Here is a 22,347-nt window from a genome sequence, read left to right on the forward strand (position 1 = left end):
CATAATTTTGGTGATGTCACTGAATAAGTAATCCAATAGACTTGAACAGTTTGGAAATCTGATCCAAAAAATAGTTTTAAGTTTAAATGAACGTAAAAAGGAGCAGCATGATAGATAGTGGGTACCTAGCAGCAGAGGATTGACTATTAAAAGCTGCTTAAGTATGACTTCACTCCCTAATAACATGAACAGGAACTATAGTCTGTATCCCCACCAACATAAATTCCGTTAGACTTCATAAGCCAACCCAATGAACTGACAAAAATATGAGAATTAAAACTTTATAATGTCTTCCATCCTTGGAAACATCAACCAATCCCACTTTTTTTTTCCTATAGAACATAGAAATGTTATTGATAATGTTGGAATCCCTTAATTAGTGCATTAGTTGTAAATTAGAATGTGTTAAAATCCCTTAATTAGTGCATTAGCTGTAAATTAGAATGCAAATTAGTGATATTAGAGATATTTTTATTTATTAGCTTTTATTTTCTTTCCGATTAAGGATATAGCTTTTGTGTATAAATTTGAATAATTGTAACACAGTGAAATACATCAAGAAATTTTTCAATTCTCTCTAATCTCAACATGGTATCAGAGCCTTAGCCATTTTATCTAAAATTTTTTTTTTTTTTTTTTGCTGAGAGAAAACAATGAGAAATAATTAGGGTTTGTGTGGGTAAGCCTTGAAAGTGAGTCTGTTAAGGAAGGTAGTTGTCACCGCCCCTTTAGAAAGGAAGAGAACCTCGTCGCTGGTCCTCACCTAGATTCTCGCAGCCATTCAGTGAGGTGCATGATCCCACGCGCCGATAGAAGGTTTCCACCTTGTGTACACGCTCTAGAGAGTGAGCCTGTTCCTGATCAGTTTTTTTCGACGACATCCCTAGTGTACCACGCCTCTGCCCAGCCCATTCCTATCTCTTGGTTTGCAATTTTGTTTTTGGGTATTTGTCTTTTGCCTACTGTTTCTTTTAATTAGTTCTCCGAATCATGTCTGATGCAAAAAATTCAGTGGTTGAAGGAAAAATGACTACTACAACTGAAAATCCCTCATTAATTATTAGCCCCGTAAAGCTTGATGGGACAAATTACCTTGCATGGTCTAGATCGTGTCTTCTTTTTATTCAAGCTAGAGGGTTGCAGGGTTATCTTACAGGAGATAAGCAAAAACCCAAAAAAGTCTACTTCTACTTACAATCAATGGAAGTCAGAAAATTCTCTTATCATGTCATGGCTTATCAATTCCATGCAACCACATATCGCTCGTGGGTATTTACTGTTAAATAGTGCAACTGCCATTTGGAGTGCAGTTTCTCATACATATTCTCAAGTTAGGAACGATGCACAAGTGTATGAGCTTCGAAACAAGGTTCTTGGTATAAAACAGGGTGAGCTAACTATTGCTCAATATTATGCAGAATTGAGTGGTCTATGGCAGGAACTGGACTTTTACCAGGACTTTTCAGGCCTCATGTCCTGAAGATGCTGTTAAATTTCAGAAGTTGGTTGAGAAAGAGCGGATCTATGATTGTCTTGCTAGGTTGAATATGGAATATGATCAAACTAGGATCCAAGTGCTTGGAAAGGATCCTTTACCTACCTTAAGACAAACATACTCTTATGTTCAGCAGGAAGAAAGCAGGAGGAGTGCCATGATTCATTCTATGTCTGTTGATAAGAAAAGGCAAGTTGCTAATTCCTCACGTAAACGGTCACATGTTCATCAGATAAGAATCAAGTACATTGTGACTATTGTGGAAAAAACTGAAATACTAAGAAACACTATTGGAAATTACATGGATGCCCCACTAAAGGGCGCGGAGGAAAAATGATGGGCCTTACTAGACCACAAGCTAATATATCTAAGGCTGTGAATCTGCCTGAAGATACTACCACCACTGAGATGTTTTCCAATGAAGAGGTACAGACTCTAAGGCGTTTGCTATCACAACTTGAATCGCAATCCACCACAGTTGCCTCTTCTAACTTCGTCAACTCAGGTAATATTTTTCTTGCCAATCTTAATAATTCTTTTTGGGTTATAGATTTTGGAGCAAACAAGCATATGACAGGCTCTTCAAATAAATTCATATCCTATTCTCCATATTCAGGAAAAGAAAAAGTCCGCACTACGGATAGATTCTTATCTAGTGTTAATGGAACAGGTTCTGTTAAATGCACCCCTAATATAAGTCATAGTTCTGTTTTACATGTGCCTAGCTTTCCTATTAACCTCTTATCTGCTAGTTCAATCACAAAAACTCTACACTGCAAAATTGAATTTTTCCCAACTCACTATGTATTTCAGGAATTGACGACAGGGAGAACGATTGGCAGTGATGGACTGCAAGATGGGCTATATCTCTTGAATGATTATGTTAGCCAGGCCATGTTGGGGCAATCTATGGGTGCTGAGAAACAAATTATCATGTGGCATAGGAGACTAGGACATCCTTCATTTACTGTGTTAGAAAAACTTTATCCTTTTCTATTTAAATAATGCAAAACTAAATTGTTAGTATGTGATGCTTGTGAGTTTGCTAAACATACTAGACAATCTTATCCTGCAATAAATAATAAGGCTTCAGTTCATTTTATAATTATCCATTCTGATGTATGGGGGCCTACTCAAACTATATCTTTATCGGGTTACAGATGGTTTATGACCTTTATTGATTGTTGCAGTAAGTTAACTTGGGTATATTTCATGAAACGAAAAAATGAAGTTTTCTCTTGTTTCCAGCAATTCCATAAAATTATTAGCATATAGTTTGATACTCATGTTAAAATATTGAGAACTGATAATGGTACAGAATATATGAATGAAGTCTTTCAGGAGTATTTGAAGGCAAATGGGATTTTGCATCAGACTTGTTGTGTTAATACTAGTTCACAAAATGGAATATCTGAGAGAAAAATAGACACTTATTTGAAGTTGCTAGGTCTCTTATATTTACCATGAATTTTCCTAAACCTTACTGGGGGGATGCTATTCTTTCTGCTGCATATCTTATTAACAGGATGCCTCTTCGAACATTGGAGTTTAAGAGTCCTTTAGAAGTTTTGCAGGGTAAAAATTCGTATATAGTTCCTCCAAATGTATTTGGTTGTGTTTGCTTTGTTCATAAGTTTAATAGTGGGAAATTAAAACCCCGAGCCCTGAAATGTATTTTTGTTGGTTATTCTAGCACTCAGAAGGGATATAAGTGTTATCATCCTCCTTCACGAAAATATTTTGTGAGCATGAACGTTACCTTCAGGGAATCTGAATCTTATTTCCATTCACCTCTTCAAGGAGAGAATAGGAAGGAAGAGGTGTACTTTCCTTCATCATCATCCTCTCCCAACCTTCAATTTCAGGGGAGAAACTAGGTTTAGAGCCCATACCTAACAATGAAACTCAGGAAGAGTCACCTAAATGTCGAGAAAGACTAAAAAGGCCAAATTTGAGAACATATACTAAACAAAACAAGACAAATATAGCCATCGAGCAGGAGATTGCTGATCAATCGGAATCCTTGAATTCAATTTCTAGACATCTTGAGGTATGTGATGAATTCAATTTCTAGACATCTTGAGGTATGTGATGAGTCTCATTTGGCTCCTAAAGAGTCTAATTTTGATTCTCAGTCTGTTCTTCTTTCTTCTAATAATGATTTTGATATTCCTATTGCTCTCCGAAAAGGTGTTAGAACCTGTACTAAACATCTCATTTCTAATTTCATCTCCTATAATTCTCTATCTCCATCCGACAGAGCCTTTCTACTTTCTGTTTCCTCTGTCTCTATCCCACAAGATTTGAAGAAAGCTTGCCTCTATCCAAAATGGAGGGCAGCTATGGTGGAGGAGATGAAAGTTTTGGCAAGAATGAGACATGAGAACTGGTTACTCTCCCACTGGAAAAGAAGCCAGTTAGATGTAAGTGAGTGTTCACTGTGAAGCATAAAGCAAATGATTCAATTGAGAGGTATAAGGCCAAACTGGTAGTAAAAGGCTTCACACAGACGTACAGAGTAGATTACCAAGAGACCTTTGCTCTTGTTGCTAAAATGAATACCATCAGAATTCTGTTGTCATGTGCAGCAAATCTTGAGTGGGACTTGCAGCAATTTGATGTTAAAAATGTCTTTTTACATGGTGACTTGGAAGAAGAAGTGTATATGAAAATTTCTCTAGAGTTTGAGGATGAGAGGACCAGAGGAAAAGTTTGCAGATTAACAAAGGCTTTATATGATCTAAAACAGTCACCTAGAGCATGGTTTGATACGTTTAGTAAAGCGATGATCTCCTTTGGATACTGGCAAAGCAATGCTAATCATACCTTATTTATGAGACATCGTAGAAACAAAATCACACTACTTATTGTCTATGTGGATGATATTGTGGTAACTGGTAACGATAAGGAAGAAATGGCTTTTTTAAAGGAGAGCCTAGCACAGGAGTTTGAAATCAAAGATTTGGGAAGGCTCAAGTACTTTCTTGGAATAGAGGTTGCCAAATCAGATAAGGGAATCTTTATTTCTCAAAGAAAGTATATCTTGGATGTGTTGAAAGAAATAGGAATGCTGAGCTGTAAACCGAAAGAGTCTCCTATTGAGGCCAATCGTAAATTGCAAGCTGGAGTTGAAAAATCAATGGATTTAGGGAGATATCAGAGGTTGGTTGGCAAATTAATTTATCTTTCGCACACTAGACAAGACATAGCATACGCAATTAGTCTAGTGAGCCAGTATATGCATGATCTTCGTGAATCTCATTTGGAGGTTGTTTTCCACATCTTGCGATATCTAAAATCTACACCTGGGAAATAACTTCTTTTCTCAAAGCATGGTCACCTTCAGATTAAAGCCTTTACAGATGCAGATTGGGCTGGGTCTCTTGATGATAGGAGATCAACATCAAGACACTATACCTTTGTTGGTGGTAATCTAGTCACCTAGAGAAGTAAGAAACAAAATGTGACAGCTAGATCCAGTGCAGAAGCCGAATTCAGGGCAATGGCTCAAGGTATCTATGAGTTATTGTGGTTACAGAAGTTGATGGAAGAATTAAAATTGTTTGAAGCTAATGGTTTGTTTTAGTTTTGTAATAACAAAGCTGCAATCAGTATAGTTTATAATCCAGTTCAGCATGATCGGACCAAGCATATAGAGATTGATAGACACTTCATAAAAGAAAAAATTGTGGATGGTTCCTTAAGTGTCTCTTACGTAGGTTCGAAAGATCAGTTAGCTGATGTGTTCACTAAGGAGTTAAGTTGTAAGGTGTTTCATACCCTAGTTTGCAAGTTGACCATGTGCAACATACATGAAACAACTTGAGGGGGAGTGTTCGAATTTGTGTATAGCCTTTGTGTATAAATTTGAATCATTGTAACACTGTGAAATACATCAAGAAATTCTTCAATTCTCTCTAATCTCAACAGATAAATAAGAATAGATAAAAAGCCCCTATAATAATAATAATAAGAAGAAGAAAAAGAAATGAACATCTCAAAATAACAAAATAGAAATAATAAAAGTAAAACAAAAATGCTCCCAAATCCCACTTAAGTATGAGAAAAATCTCTAAAACCACCAACCTATAGAACATCAAAACAAGCCAAAAACTCCATCTTATACAGCAATAATTGTACAAGTAGATATTGGTCCCTGGGGATCATTTCCCCATCCAGATATACCAAACAAAAGCAAAAATAGCACATGTGACATTCCCCTACTTTCTTCTCCCAAAACTTGTAAATTAAATCAACATAAAATTCTTAAAGTTTGCAAGCAAACCCACATTTCTCCGAATAAATCTACTAGCCTATGGCCTATTCCAAAGATGCCCAGTACCTCAAGCATTCGTTTAATAACAAGTTTATACAGTAGTTCGAAAATGTTGATTCTTTGAAGCTAACAGAATAAATCTGGAGAGGAGGATATTAACGAGTTCACAATTTGACACACATTTGTATTAGATCCATTTGCATGAAGTACTGACTTTTTGATTCCTGGACAAAATGTATTCATAAACATTTTTTCAAAATTATAGGATTTTTGGGAACTAGTCCCGTGTCAAAAAAGAGTACTAGACAACTAGAGCCAAAAATAACAAAGTCTTGAAGAAACTCCGAATGATTGGCTTGTGATTGATTATGATATTATGTTATTTCTTTTAATAGAAGAAGTATTAACATGATATGATGATAATGACATTCACAAACCAAATTTCAGTGACACAAGAATCCCAACAACTTATGCACATAAACTTTCCCATTTGAAGAACCAGAACAAAGGAAAAACATGCTGAAAAATAAAATTACAGTTTTAAACAAACCTGAATTAGATTAAGCATCTTGCGTGTTTGAGAGAAGATAAGAATATTATGCCCCTTCGGAATTAAATCATCCTATTAAAAACATCATATGCATTAAACATGAGCAATTAAATACTAAAACCTGGGCATAAACATATGCTTTAATTTTCCTGAGGCATCTAACCAATAGTGACAACATAAAAGATATCTTGCACGAAATATTGTCGTGCTTCTCTTGAAATTCAACTCTTTCAGCTACATCAGCAACATGCATTGCCAACTTTTCTGCTACACCAGCATCCTCTAGATCTAGCATTGAATCCATTCCTTCTAGCACATCCTCAGCAGCTCTTTTTGTCAAAAGAAGTGGGTGATCACATATTTTCTTCAGAATCTGCACCGAGGCAAATAGAAATCAATCACATAAACACAGTCTATGCATCAAAAGAAAAGTTATAAAGCAATGTAGTGCAAGACAAATTTTGGTCTAATCTTATATATGTGCAGTCACATATGTATATGAATAAATGAAAAACAAAAAAGGTGTGAACTAAATAATAAAGTACTGTAATAAATGAAAAAAAAAGTGATCTAAATAATAAAGTACCGTTAATGCAGCCAATGGTGAGCCATCAAAAGCGGATAAAACCAGTTCACTTTGCAAAAAGGCTTCATACAATTGTCGCTGCACACAAATAGGAGAACGCATTTGATGATTAATTAAAAGTATTGTATGAGAATAAAATGGAGGATGACTTGAAATGTAAACCAAGCAAACAAACCACACCTGACAGCAGGTAAGTCTTAGCCACACAATCATCTCGTTCTTTTTCGACAGTGTAGCAGTTGCAGAATCATCTTCTTTAAATACTTCATTCTTCAAACGACGTAAAAAATAAGGTTGAATGCGTTCTCTTAGCTCCTATAAAGTAAATAACAAACAACTATGAATGATTTTTGCTATAATTATGAAATTTACCCAACCACTACTGACAAAACAAAACCAAACAAGCTGAAATCATAAAAATTGTGACGTACAGTGTTAAATGGACAACTTAGTACATAAATAATTTGAGAAATACAATAGACCCCCTTAAATTCCACACTATGGACATTAATAATTTGCAATATTTCATAAATTTACAATGAAACAAGTTCATTCAATGGGTTATACTTCACAATCTAATATGTTTTCTTTTATTATGAGTAATTAAATTCATAGTTTCTGAATTTTTTATTTACATTAAGAATAATTAAAATGTTCCTTATATGCAAGGACAAAAACTTTAATATATCATATTGTATTATGTTGCACACATTTGTATTACTCAAATTTTTATTCTATATATTATACAAAAATATTCAACAACATTTTTTTTTACCTTGTCCATTCAACTCTTCATCTAGCTTTAGTTATTTTACCGTACTAGATTAAAATATCAACACTTACCAGTAAATTATTTTGACAATGATTCCTTTTTCTGAAATTTTGATATTATTCAATTTAGCATCACTGTTTGATAATATACAAAATTTTAACTTCTAAAAGTTATAACTGCTATAAATAGAAGTCCATTACAACAATTCTACATAACATATAAGCGATTTCAACGAAACAAAAAAATGAACTCATAGTTGTAAATTGCAATGTCATCACTAATGAATTGTAACTGAAAATTTCATTACCTTTTGAACCTTACAAAAAACAAATCATAAAAGAGATAAAAATAGCATATACGACCATATGAGCATCAAGTCTCTGTATAAAATGTATTTTGATATTAGAAAAAATGGAAATTTTTCTCACAAAGAAACAAGGATAAAATTTAGATACTAACTTAAATTTTAGGTTTCTCTACATTGGTAAATACTTGATCTTGCAATTAAGAATAGGGAGTAAATTGCATCAAAGAGAAATGTAAAATATTCCTTAGTACAATATGGTTTCTCTTCTAATTAAGAACCGATACAAAAGTACATTTAAGTTATGGGGAATGAGAAGAAGCAAAACTACATTGGTAAACACGTTGCTCAACCCAAACATTATATACTTTTTGTTTTATATTTGCTTCAAGTATGACAAAAATTATGGTAAAGTCTTGTAAGAAAGCATTTTAGTGTCTTTTAAGAAACCACAATAAAAAAATTAAGAGCTTAAGGAGTAACCAATGAGTTAGTCACAAGCCTAAACATACTAATCTTTTTTTGAACAAGCATATCACAATAATCACAATAAATAAAGAATGTATAAATATAGGCATTTATAAATAATGCTTGCACACTTAGGGCCCAATTAGCTGGAAAAATATAAATATCCTTATGATCATTGGACATTTTGATTTGGTTATAACACCCCTCAAACTCATCAATAGCAACAACCTCCATCCAATTGTGCAAATATACCATTATCTTTTAGCTGGAAAAATATAAATATCCTTATGATCATTGGACATTTTGATTTGGTTATAACTTATAACACCCCAAAAGCTCATCATTAGCTACAGCCTCTATCCAACTTTGCATATATACCATTAATATACCAGCAAAAATTTCATAGGTTGGGGGCCCAAAACAAAAAATTTAAAGCTTAGAGATATAAAGCAAAATAATTCATTGATAATGGGGTTTCTAGTTTTCACCTTTAATTATTTACAGAAATATTGCACAGACAAATATCCTAAAAAGTTTAATTTTAACATCATAATCTCATTAAGAAGAAAGAGAAGAAAAAAAAGCTTTCAAGCCATGATGCACAAACAGCATTCCACATTTCCACCGCATATAAATTCATCACCTTTGCAACAGTCGAACCAATATGCTTGTCCCTAGCAGAAGCACTCTTATCATTTCCATGGAGGATGGGATGCTCATAATGTTCTTTAAACCTGAGGAATTGTCAACATTGAGATCATAAAAAGTACAAATTTAATCAAAGCCAAAGCATGACGGAAAACAATACCATTTATAGTCACCAAGCAGAGCGGGGCAACAAAAGTTGAACAAAGTCCACATTTCCTATTTTGAAGAGACAAAATTAATCATTTTACATTTCAAACATGCCTCATATGGGATAATATGAAATAACTTCAGCTGAGTATGAATACTAAGCATGATACCTTAAGGTTGTTTTGAATAGGGGTTCCACTAATGATAATACGATGAGCACTTGGTATTTCAAGCAAACTTTTTGCCCTCTGTGTGCTAGGATTTTTTATGAGATGCCCCTACAGAAACACAACACAACGAAAGAAATTAAATAATTTATTAATAAAACAAAGTATTAGTTACTATTAATCTGAAAACATAAAAATGTAGGAATTTCAAGTGGAATGCCATCATTTGGAACCAAAAATATATCAAGAAAGCTTTGGAATAATTGCTTTTAAGGCTCCCAACAATTAACTTCTAACAATCAATGATTTAAAGTTTAAACTAAAATTTGGTTCAATTGTTGGGGACCAAAAAGCTAACATATGAACTAAAACACCCCCCTCCGCTACCCACCTAATGTAATACACAAAGCCACTCTACTCTTCGATCTCAAGACAAGTACTCTATTAGCACGTGCATGAAAAACCTCTCTTATCTTAAGTAAACAATGATTACAATTAAAATAAGTATGATTGAGCTGCAATTAACTATGCACATGGTTAATTGTATAGACAAGACCTTGGCAGTAGTTTAGATGGTTGTAAATGGGGGCTGCAATTAGCATAAAATGGTGGGTTTGTGGGCTGGTAAAATAAGGAAATAGTAATATTGGGAATAAGTGCACAATATGAATAAAAAAGCAATTGAAATATAATTCCTAAAGATTCTGAAGTAAATCTAAATCTTAGTTCAATAATGTTAGTTAATTTACAGAAATTACTAAGAGCTGAAGAAAATTAGAATTTAAGCATAACAAGGCAGTTTCCACTAAACTTTTCTCAAGGCAACAAAAGAATCATAATATAGCTATGGCTCCAACTCAATTAAATTTGGGTGCTTACTGTATGCGTATTTTGTTATAAAAAAAAATAATAATAATAAAAAAACAAAGCAATGGGGCATAAATAAAGGAAAAAAGAGAACAGTCAAACATAGTTATCAAAGGCATGCCTAAGGCGAAAAGCGCAAGGGGCACAAGTGGTTTAAAGAAGAAAAAGGCACAGGACATCACCCAGGCGCACCCAGGCACAATGAGACGCGGGAAGGCATGAGGCGCGCCTAGGCACTCCCGAGAGAGTCCAGGCACATTTAAAAGAAAAAATAGGTTTTCTTTGACTTAAAACTTGCCATCAACCACCAAAGAAGAAGAAGAAAAAGAAGCTAACCTTGATCTCTTGCAATCCAACTCCAGGTATGTGCATATTTTTCTTTGTTTTTTTCTTCTTCTTTCTTCTACTCATCTTTTGCGCTCTCTCTCTCTCTCGTCCAGCAAACACTCTCTCCCTCTTTTTTTTTTTGGGTTCTACCATGCTATCATCTACTCATATCCTATTTTCTCTTTTTTCTTTCTCCCCTAAATTTCTGATTTTGTTTATTCTTTATTATGAAAGTATGTTAACATGATATTACTCTAAATTTTTTATTAGCTTTATGGGTTAAATTTGCTATTAGCTTTTAGCTTTATGATTGAATTAAATTGGATTTATCTTCTTGTGTGATGGTAATTGCTATTAGGTTTTGTTAGTGGAACTTATTATAAATTATTAGAATTTAAAAATGTAATAATTGAGTTCATGGTATCATAAATTATTTGTTTTTGTTATTATGATTGGGATTATGGTATTGTAAATTGGTTTGTATGTTGCTACTTGCTAATTGCTATTAGGTAAATAGAGTTTATGTTATTATAAATTATTAACTTCCTTGTCTCTCTTTTTTCTTTTTTTAATGTTTAGCATTATGTTACTTGAAGTGTGATAGAATATTTTTAATTTTTTTAATTTTAATTATCTTTTTATCTTTGAGCCTTACCTCGCTTAGGCGCGCGCCTTGCACCTAGGCTCCAAGACAACTTGGCGCCTTGGTGCTCCTTAAGCCTTTAATAACTATGCAGCCAAATTTCATATACTAATTTTATGAATGTAGTAGTAACTTTTTTAATGGATGACATGCCACATAACCACACATGGTTACACAAATTTAACAATCTTTTCAAAGCAGAAGCCTCAAAGGAAAAGTAGATATTCCCTTGGCTTCCTTCACAACTAATATCTCCATAATTTGACTAGGTGAAAAAAGGGTGCATTGCAAAATTAATTATGGTACAAAATTTATACCTCATCAAGAATCATGTAATCCCATGTGTAACCATCCTCACTTTCCTCATCAGCATAGCCATCTCCTCTCAATGATTTTGCATTGTTCCGCACTATATCATAAGTTGTAAGGAGAATGCCTTTGTCCTACAAGGAGACAAGGAATGCAGAGAAACAAAGAAGCTTAATAATATGCATATAATCAACGACAAAGAGAGGAAAACAACCCAATATTCACGTATCTAAAAACTAAGATCACAGAACATGGATGTAGAAACATCATAGGAAAGCACTTCCAAGAAAGAACACAAATCAACTCAGCTTCAAAAGCAGATTGAATTGGATTTGAACTTTAAATTTACATTTGAGATATTGTCACATTTCATTTTAAATTTCCATAGAACTGAACTCCCTTCAAGTCCCTAGTTCAATATAAAGAGTAAAATCTAGATTTGTTTCTTGCTTCTAATTTACTTGTAGGTATTGTACTTCATGAAATGCATGGACATTACATCATTTACTCTGGTTGGAATTCAGTTGTATCAACAAGGAAAACACTAGTGGAACCTGAAGTATATATTGCAGCTCATATTGTCGAGCTTTAGAAGAGGTCCCAAAGTATCTACATGGAAGCACAGTGAAAATCAGTATACATCAACAAGCAACTTTTCTTCAACCTTTTGTTGTAAGAGCTTCAGTTAAACAGCCTTACTCTCTAGTTTCCCCAGAAAGACCAACAGTGGATAGTTCTTTGATCCAATGAGAAAGTAGTGTTTTAGGGGCCACAACCAATGCCCTTTTAATTAACCTCGAATGAAACAATCCAGCTAGAAAGCCACAAATCTGCAAAAGCAAACAAATCAAAATCAATTGGTTGCATACATAAATACAAACATATTTCCATAAAATTTGCTTTATTTTCTCACCTGCATCGTTTTCCCCAGACCCATATCATCTCCTAAGATTCCACCCTTACCCTGATAGTGCAAAGACCACAGCCACTTTAACCCATCACGCTGATGTGGATACAACATTTTTGCAATTTTACTTGGTAGTTCATATGTCGATCTTGGACCAGCCAAAGTAAAGGAGCTTTCATCCTCCAAAACTGAATTATTTGTATAATCATCCAACAAATCAATAGCACTAGAGTGATCAGATGACTCCTTGTACTTACCAACGTGCCTCCCAGCTCCTTCAACCACCTTTTTGCCACTCAAAACCAAACAATCATCCTCATCCTCTTCTTCTTCACTAAGAATAGGCACAAAAGATGGCCCTGCAGACCTTAATCTCCCTTGCACCCTTCTGGATTCATTTTTCTCCTGTCTTTTAGTACTTTTCTTAGTTTTCCACTCCCCAGTGGCATGGGTATCATCCTCAGACTCACTTCTTAAATCATTTTCCTCATCTTCTTCACCATTAGACATATAAGAGTTTCCCCCAGCCGCCAATTTGCCACCCACCTGTTCATATTCATTCTCGATTAGCCCCCTACTATATTTGTTGGCCTTACGCAATTTATCAACAAAAGAATCACCTCTGGCCCTCAACAAATGAACCTCATCATAATCATCCACAGCACTCTCAATACAACCACCAACAATCTTATTCACTTCAAATGAAGAATCAGATGGATCAGAAGTACCAGAAAATGAAGAGTCAGCACTTGCATATTCAGGCACATCAACTTTCTTCTCTCTATCTCCACCTCCAACCAATTTCGAATATTCATCAGCCACATTGACCTTGTGAATGTCTCTCTTTTTCTCAATTGACAAAAGGTCAAGCCTGGAGCTCAAATCATTGAGAATATCCCTGATTTCATTGGCAGGCTGATTACTGTTATCAACAGCCGTAGCTTTAGATGGAAGAGGTGAATCAACATCAGTAATATCAAAGAAACTAGGTTCATTGAGCACAGGAGCTACGCGCCCACCATTTTCCTTGCCTCGAGATGAGACTTTGCAAAGCCGACGTCTCCCTTCAATCTTAACCTTTGTCTGCTTTTCTTCTTCAGAAATCCAAGAATCCCCAAAGAAAAGCAACAAAAACTCTAGGTAAACATACAAATAGATACTAAATAAGGACAAAAAGTAATCAAAAATAAATTTCAATGAAGTATTACCAGATGAAGGATCAAAATCAGTGATTCCAGAGAAACTAGGTTCATTGGGCACAGGAGCTACGCTGCCAGCATCTTCCTTGTCTCGAGATGAGACTTTGCACAGCAGTCGTCTCCCTTTAATCTTAACCTTTGTCTGCTTTTCTTCTTCTGAAATCCAAGAATCCCCAAAACAAAAGCAACAAAAACTCTTTGCAAACAAACAAATAGAGATAGGGACAAAAAGTAATCGAAAGTAAAATGCATCAAAATATTACCAGACGAAGGATCAAAATCAGTGATTCCAGAGAACTGAGGAATCTGATCATCATCATCAACAACAAGCTGGGTCTCCATAGCCGATGCTTTGCAGAGACGACGTCGTCCTCCGAGATTCATACTCTCTTCTTCATCTTCTGTACACGATGCATTAATTGATTAATAATCAATAATCACTGACCCACAATTTCAAAACCCTAAAATAAAAAATAAAAAATAAAAAAAAATTGAAAGAGGAAACAACGAGAAAGAGAGAGACCGAAGGAAGATTGATTCTTCGGAGGAGCAGAGAGGTCTTGGAGAAAACGATAATGGCTATCGTTTAAGCTTACTGGTTTCCTGTTACTTTTCTTGGAATCAGCCATTTCTGTTTAACAGAGCATTAGAGAATAGATTTGGGTTTTATTTTGGTCGTGGAGTTATTGGAATTTTCCCGCTTATTTGAAATTTGATTTTGCATTGGCTTTTGGAATTTGTAATAATCGCCTAGGCCATTGGGTTTACGGGTGAATTGCCTCACCCGCTATTTGGATTATGGCCAGGGTTGAGCATTAATCAGGTTTAAATCAAAAATTAAATTAAATTAATTTAATTTGATTAATTAATTTTATTTTTTATAAGTTAATTTAATTTTGATTATGAATTTATTAAAAAATTAATTTTTCAATTTTATTCAATTAATTTAATAAAAAAAAACTTAACTAATCAGATCGTATTACAACTTCACGCTTAGAGAAAAGTCCCAACAGCAAATCAATGTCTTCACTCAATTCAGTCAATAGCGCCGTCACAGTCCATCTCTCACAACCACACTCTATCTCGCTTTGACAATGATGCTTGCTAGAAACCATTGACGCGATGAGACCCAAGATGCTGTGAGACTCAAGAGGCAGCAACGCCAGAGGTGGTGAGACTAAAGCTGATAATTTTTGACACAACTCAACATGTAATTAAACAAGATCAAATTTAGTATAAGTAGATTTAGATTATAAAAATGGGTGAACAGGTCACAAACGAATCAACTCATTTGTAGCATATAAAAAATAAGGATTTAATCAGGTTAACCTACTTAACCCAATAAGATATGCAATAATCTGTTTAGTGATCGGACTATCTTGTTTTGATTTATTTAAATTTATTATAATAATTTTATTTATATTTAAAAATATAATTTTACTCACAATATCTTATAATTTATACGCTTTTATTATTTTTATGAAACACTTGATATTAAAAAGAAAATCTGAATTCTTAATATATATATATATATATATGCAAAACGTGCATTTCACGTTATTATACTCGTTATATAAAATTATAATTTAATTTTTTATATAATTTTTTATATATTATATAATATTATCATAGTAGTATATATATTATAATTAATTATTTAAATTAAAACATTAATTTTAATGGCATATTAATTAATTATATAAATAAAAATATTTATTAATTTAATTTTTTTTAATCATATTTTTAAGAAAGTTATGCACTATACTATTAATATATAATGTTAACTTAATTGTAAACTTAAAAGTAATATAATAAAAAAATATAATAATAAATTTTAAAAATATAAATAGATAAAAATGTTTAAAAACTAAAATAAATTAATAACAAATGTAAATTAACTCATTGAATTAAATATATTTAAACTCTATTTTTTTTAGGTTTGATTTGCATTTAATTTATTTTAATTTTTCATAATTTAAAATAATATTAGCTTCCATAATGAAATTGCGTATATAAATTATTGTTAGAGGTGAATATTCAGTTAACTGAACTGAATTTTTAACTAATCAAATTATTAACAAACTCAAAAAATATTAACTGAACCGAAATTGAGAAAAAACTAAAATTAAGAAAAATAAAAAATAATAGGTCGGTTTTCGGTTATAACCGAATTAACTAAAAAAAATAAAATATATATTTTATGTGACACCCCTTACCCATCTACAGTATATCCGAGTAAGCTGTGTCACACGGTGTACCGGAACACTCCATTTTATCTTAATTATTTTTTTTCTTCCTTAATTAATTTTTATCATAATTTTGAATATAACTTGTGAAATATAATTCATTTAAGTCATTTATTGAAATTATAATTTATTTGAAGTTCCGAAAATTTTATAGAAAATCCGGCAGAGTACCGGCTAAAAATGAAGAAAACAGTTCTTCGGAATCTGTGAAAAACACTTCCAATAATCATATCCAATCATTCTCAACTCCAATAATCATCAAAAACTCAATATTTTTCAACAACATTTCTTAATCATTCATTTCTCATGGTACTCATATGTATAAGAAATAAATAAATACTCAAATTTTTCATTCATAACCACAATTTTCACTATTTACATTAACATCAAAATACATTATATAAGTCTCATTTACACAGTAGAAAATAAAAGATAGTTACAAAATACCAAAATGAAACCTAGTATCCTACCAATGCACTGAGGATGGTGAGGTGACACGGATACTATGCAGAGCTGCAGGAGATCTCACCCAGTCTGTGGTCTACTGGGCTCTCGGTCAGTATCTCCAGAACCTACGCATGGCAAAAGCAACGCGCTAAGCAATAATACTTAGTGGTGCCAATAATAAAATAAAAAAAAAAATAACAGAAAATAAATATGCAGTGAATGTATCGATGTCTTATTGCAAATAAATTTTCAATGAGTATTTGTAGTCTTACTTATTTTGTACTTGTTATATTCATTATTTCGTAAAATTTATCCACTTTCATTTTTTGTTGCTCAAGTAACCTATACTAGACGACTGGACTGGATAAACGGGTACACTGGCACTGGGTATCAAGTACCTCGGGCCGTCACACCATCGGTCACATATGTATCTCCCGGTGTGCAACAGAACAGCTAATAAGCTGTAATGACATCAGGCACAAGGCCAAATCTCAATACAAGGTCAGAATGGCTAAAAGCCATGAAATCACATAATGGTATAATGCCATGTGCAGTACTGCTAACTGAACCCTATTGGCATGTCAAACTATCCAAACCAATCTTGTTAGGTATACTAGGGCATTTGACACTTTTGAATCTTTTAATTTTTGAATTTCAAGTTTTTGTGTTACTATTCCCTTCATTAGTCAATAAAAATGTTGACTTTTGCATAGAAAATAGGTACATTGGTTTTAACACTGCCAACATACCACATTTTGCATTCAAAATTTGTTGGTATTGGTTAACAATATCATTTCTAAGCTTAAAATTTATGGAGCAGAATTTTCAGTTTTTATATCCAAACTTTACTGTTCCATTAGTTGCTATTGCAGTGGGAATTTGGGAAAATGATAAACATGAAAGTTGTTCCTTATTTTGTCTAGTTGAATGTCTTTTTTTGAATCACTCCATTTGGAGTTTTGTAACTCAAGTTATGGTCCAAAAACCATAACTGGCCGGATTGAAAAATTTCAGAACTGACCATATCTACGGTCAAGATGTGATAAATTCCACTCTCTTGTTGAATAGGTTCTGGTCATAATTTGGGGTAGGTTCCTTCATGAAAGTTGTTGGTCTATATCTCAGCTTGTTGCTGGTAAAATTTCAGGTCAATTGGGCCATTCTACACTAAGTTATGGCACTGTTCATTTGGTCATTCTGTAGAAACTGGTTGCAGGACATCCGGATTGAGGCAAGTTTTTGGTCCACTTGGTTTGGTCTTATGGGCATGGTTTCTTCACCAAAGTTATGCCATTATGTGTCTAGTTTCATGTCCAATTGGCCAAACACCAATTGAACCTACACAGCCAAAGTTATGGCTGTCCAAATAGGCTGGACTCACAGCCACACTTGCTGCTCTCACTAGGCAGCATACCAAATCAGTTTGTCATGCTATAATTCACTCCAAATTATGGTCAACTTACCTCAAATGGTTACTAATTGACCATTAGAATATTAATTCACTATTAAATAAGCAAAGTCCAAGTTTCTCTCCAAAACCCTAATTCCCCATTTCAAATTCACACAACATACCTTAGTTAAACACACTAATTCATTATCCATATATATATACTTTGAACATCATCTCTAGTCCATTCTAAGCCCATCAAAACAATCAACCTTATCCCTTCCTTAAGGCTGCCGAATTCCATGGTGTACATACACATAAGTTTTATTTCATTTAATTTACACTTTCATACTCATTTTAAGTCCTTAACATGGAATAAGAGAGATATATGCATAAATAAGCACTAACCTTTTTGAGCAGAATTTTCCCGAGCGTGAACTTCACTTTCTTTCTTTTTCTAGGCTGCCAAACACTTTCCCAAGAGGTATAGACAAGTTTTAATGAAAGATGTCTAGGGTTTAGTGGTGAGAATTCATGGGAAATGGAAGTGATGAAAGAAAATTTTTATGGAGGGAGATGGAAGAGAGGGTCAAGGCTAGATGAAGAAGAAGAAACCAGAAATTGGTTTCTTAATTTGTCATTTTTCCCTTTTTAAAGAATTTTAGTTGTGTTGTTAAATAGTGATTAGTGGAGGGCATTTAAATGACATCATAGTGATGTCATAATTAGGGATTTAAGTCATTTTCTTTTTCTTTCTTTTCTATTCATTATCAATTTAATTTTTTAGCAATATTTATTCATATTTTATGTTATAATAATTATTTACTTAACTGGACAAGTCGGCCAAAAATCATCTCTGAAGACGAAATGACCAAAATGCCCTCCGTTTGGCTTAACGGGTCAAAATTGTCTGTACCGATTGAAAAATTTTTCTAAATATTTTCTTGGCATTCTAATGCCATAGGAACCTCAATGACCCTTCTCTGGAGTCCCAAAAATTATTTTATGAATTTTTCCCCTGGTCTAGGGCTCCTAGTTGCGAAAACCGCAACTTCTCACTAGGTTACCCATCGCTAGGGCACCGGCTCCTTTAACTTGGTTGTATTTTATTTCTAAAATTTTTCCTAAATTTTTCTTATTAATATTTGAGTTAATTATGGTTCCTCACTTTAGTTTAAATATTTTTCCAGACGTTCTAGTTGTCCGGACCGACACTGGTCACCGGGACAGTAGAATGTACGGAATTACTACAGGGAGAGTGTTACATTTTATATTATTAATTATTTAATAAAATATCGATAAAAATATATTTATATTCTTTTTTCATTTATAAAAAATAATAAATATGATTTAATATTAATAAGATAATAATTATAAGTTAAATATTATTATAAAATCATAAAAATAAAAATTATAAATAATATAATATTAATAAAATTATAATTAATATATTAATTAATTAAAATTCGGTTAGTTCGGTTACCCAATCAAAGGTAACCAAATGAATAACGGAAAATCAAAAATTTTTGTTATTACTAATCGAAAATCAAACCGAATCAAATTTACTCTTATCGAAATAACTAAATTTTATCGGTTTTATTTTATTATTCAGTTATAATCGAACAATGCACATCTCTAATTATTATGAAAGAAAATTATTTGCAAAATTAGAAAATAGAATAATTTTTGAAATAAATTTCTTTTAGTTTAGTGCATTATCATTGTATAATTTTCATTTTTATTACATTGATATCTTGAAATTTTATATTTTTATATTGTTTAATACATAAAAAAAATTAACCTATTTAATATATTTAATAAATATTTTTATTTTTTAAATTATAAATATAAATTTAATTATGCATGTTGTAATTAAAATTGAATATATATATATATATACATATGTAAAATAATTTTTAAAAAATAAAATTTTAGAAGAAAAAAATATAAATTTATATTATTAATATTTATAAGAATATTTTTATTAGTTTGCAAAGGTTGTCCCTCATTCGTATTTATATATATATTATAGTCCATATATAAATCCACCACATATATTACATATTTAAATTATAATTATATTAAAATTATATTATGTTTGTAAAAAAATCATAAAGAATATTTTTTATAAAATTAATTTTAACTTTAATTATTTATTTATTTGGTATTCAATATGATTGGGTATAACATAATTCTCGATTCAATTATTAATAAAATATTAGAATTATATCAATACAATAAAATAAATTTAGTCTAATACAGTTTGGTTTTTACAATATTTTTTTATTTTAATTCCTATTAATTTTTTTATTTCATTCAAAAGAATAAGAACCATGAACATTATTATTATCAATGCAAAAAAAAAAAATAGAAAAATATTAATAACATAATAATATAAATATAAATTTAATTAATTAATGTACTATTAATATTATCTTTTATTTATTATTAATATAAGAAATAATATTTTATAAGTAGCATAGTGCTAGCTATATAATAATAATTTTTAAAAATCATATTTGTAATAATATAGATATACATAGAAATAAATTATTAATAATAAAATTCCTTCTAAGATGTTCATTTAACAAATTTTAAAAATAATAACAATCGTTGAATAACTTATATTATTTTTATTATCATTTTTATAAGTTATAGTCATTAAAATATTTAATTTTAATTAATATTCATAATTTTATAAATATTAATATATTATTTCATTGCAATAAAAAAAATCTTAGATGGAAATTAACTTAAAAAATAATATGTGTCATGACCCAACCTATGGGCCAGACCGGCACTAGAACCTGGGTCAGCCTAAAGCCCTCGAGGCCCGTAGTAAGCCTAACTATTCCTTAACTCGACTCTGAGGCCCATTTGGGCCCAATTTCAAGAAATCAACCGGACAGAGTCCGGTCAAAAAATGGACCTTTCAACGGGGAGTTTTTGACTCACCCGACTTGTAAACACAATAAATAATCAATTTGGAAGCGCAACTCACCCTCCACATACTCATATCAGTATAAAAATAAATGGGAGCTTAGCTCCCTCATCTAGTCCATCAAATATGCATGTGATAATAATTTTACAGGTCCAAAATAATAATTTATACTACAGACCCAAATCAATTAAATATTTCTAACACATGCGGAAATTCTAGAAGTTTATAGAATTACACAAACATGAATAGACGACCTGCAAGTGAGAAAAGTAGGTTAACCTCAAAAATATCCTCATGTGGCCTGGAAAAACATTGAACAGGAGTGAGCGTTCGACTCAGAGAGTAAAATATCAATTTTAACCATAATCTCTATAACTATCTAAAGCTAATGCACCCTGAAGAGTGAAATGCAACATCAATAATAATTTCACATCATAGCATCAAAAAGGTAATTTGGAGCACTCACACACCCAGTAATATCAATCATAATATATGGGAGCTGATCCCCTATACAGCTCTCTTAAATCCAACCTGTGCCAGCGAAGAACTCAACTCGGACTTCCACTTAATAACCAAATCGGGGTCCCAGCGAAGAACTCAAGCCGTGTCTACCCCGAAGGATCGGGTCCCAGTGAAGATCTCAAGCCGTGTCTACCCGTCCTATCCATAGTCCACACCACATCACACGCACGCCAACGCACGCACACTGAATTACCACAACAACATCCATGGCACTTTAACAGTTGTGAATGCAACATAAAACGTGCCTAGAGTTTAACTACATAGATATATACATATAAGTGATGCATGGGCATGCTTGAACATATAATAATATCAAAATTATAATTAAAATTAATATTTTACTCACACACTTGATAGCAGTCACTGTGGTGGCTGGGTGGAGGAAAAAGGCTGTCCTGGCTCACCTGAAATTTTTTTTATTACAATCATTTAATAAATTTGGCTCAATACAAACTTAAGAAAAGACCAAATATGTCCTAAGTCGTGCCGAAAATCCGACAGAGTCTCCCCTATACCTAGGACCTACCCAACCTGCAAAAGGGCTCAAACACACTTCTATATTCACAAATCATATACTCACAACTCAATCACATCACACAATCCCTCCTGGGCCCATCCAAATAGTCATCAATCACAATATGTAAATTTACAGTTTAGTCCTTATAATTGATCATTTTTGCAAAAACTGCCCAAATAAGCTCTAAAAATTCTAAAACTTTGCCCCGCGGTCCTTAGTAATATTACTAGGCTATTGCAAAAAGAATCATAATTTTCTGAGCTACCACGAATATTTTATGGATTTTTAATCTCCTTTAAGCACTAGAAAATTACGAAAAAGAAAGGTTCGGGTTTACCTATGCCGATTCCGACTTCGGGGACATGCTCGGGACGTTTGACGATGGTGGGATAGCCAAAACCTCGACCCAATTCGGAGACTTTTCTGGTAGTCGGTCTGTCTGGCCGGAAATTTACAGACCCGGACAGCTGTCGAATTTCCACGAATTGAAGATACCTACACGAAGCCCACAACACGGGGGTTAGTACATAAATTTTATGAAATTTTCTAAGCTCATTAAATGCTCGGATAAACACTGCGAAATTTCGTGGGACCCACCGAAAAACTGTGTCGGAAAATTTTG

General features: G+C 32.7%; 1 protein-coding gene across 3 annotated transcripts in view; it reads right to left on the minus strand.

Annotated features, from left to right (window-relative positions):
* The window catches only part of LOC110662521 (protein CHROMATIN REMODELING 24), a 37,334-nt gene extending 22,868 nt beyond the window's left edge, over positions 1-14,466 (minus strand). The window contains exons 1-15 of one of the 3 annotated variants that reach the window (XM_021821618.2): positions 14,189-14,465; positions 13,929-14,066; positions 13,675-13,821; positions 13,486-13,560; positions 12,473-13,407; positions 12,259-12,389; positions 12,114-12,168; positions 11,568-11,693; positions 9,417-9,524; positions 9,260-9,315; positions 9,095-9,185; positions 7,088-7,222; positions 6,908-6,985; positions 6,485-6,694; positions 6,322-6,393 (exon numbers count right to left, since the gene is read on the minus strand). In XM_021821618.2, coding sequence (XP_021677310.2) covers positions 6,322-6,393; positions 6,485-6,694; positions 6,908-6,985; positions 7,088-7,222; positions 9,095-9,185; positions 9,260-9,315; positions 9,417-9,524; positions 11,568-11,693; positions 12,114-12,168; positions 12,259-12,389; positions 12,473-13,407; positions 13,486-13,560; positions 13,675-13,821; positions 13,929-14,066; positions 14,189-14,294 — 2,463 coding nt within the window. In that variant the 5' untranslated portion in view covers positions 14,295-14,465. Of the gene's footprint in view, positions 1-6,321; positions 6,394-6,484; positions 6,695-6,907; positions 6,986-7,087; positions 7,223-9,094; positions 9,186-9,259; positions 9,316-9,416; positions 9,525-11,567; positions 11,694-12,113; positions 12,169-12,258; positions 12,390-12,472; positions 13,561-13,674; positions 13,822-13,928; positions 14,067-14,188 lie in introns of all 3 variants that reach the window. The other 2 variants (XR_009140807.1, XM_021821543.2) reach the window with 2 other exon arrangements.
* Positions 14,467-22,347: the final 7,881 nt, after the last annotated feature.

This window comes from Hevea brasiliensis, chromosome 10, assembly GCF_030052815.1.
Source record: "Hevea brasiliensis isolate MT/VB/25A 57/8 chromosome 10, ASM3005281v1, whole genome shotgun sequence".
NCBI classification, from domain to species: domain Eukaryota; kingdom Viridiplantae; phylum Streptophyta; class Magnoliopsida; order Malpighiales; family Euphorbiaceae; genus Hevea; species Hevea brasiliensis.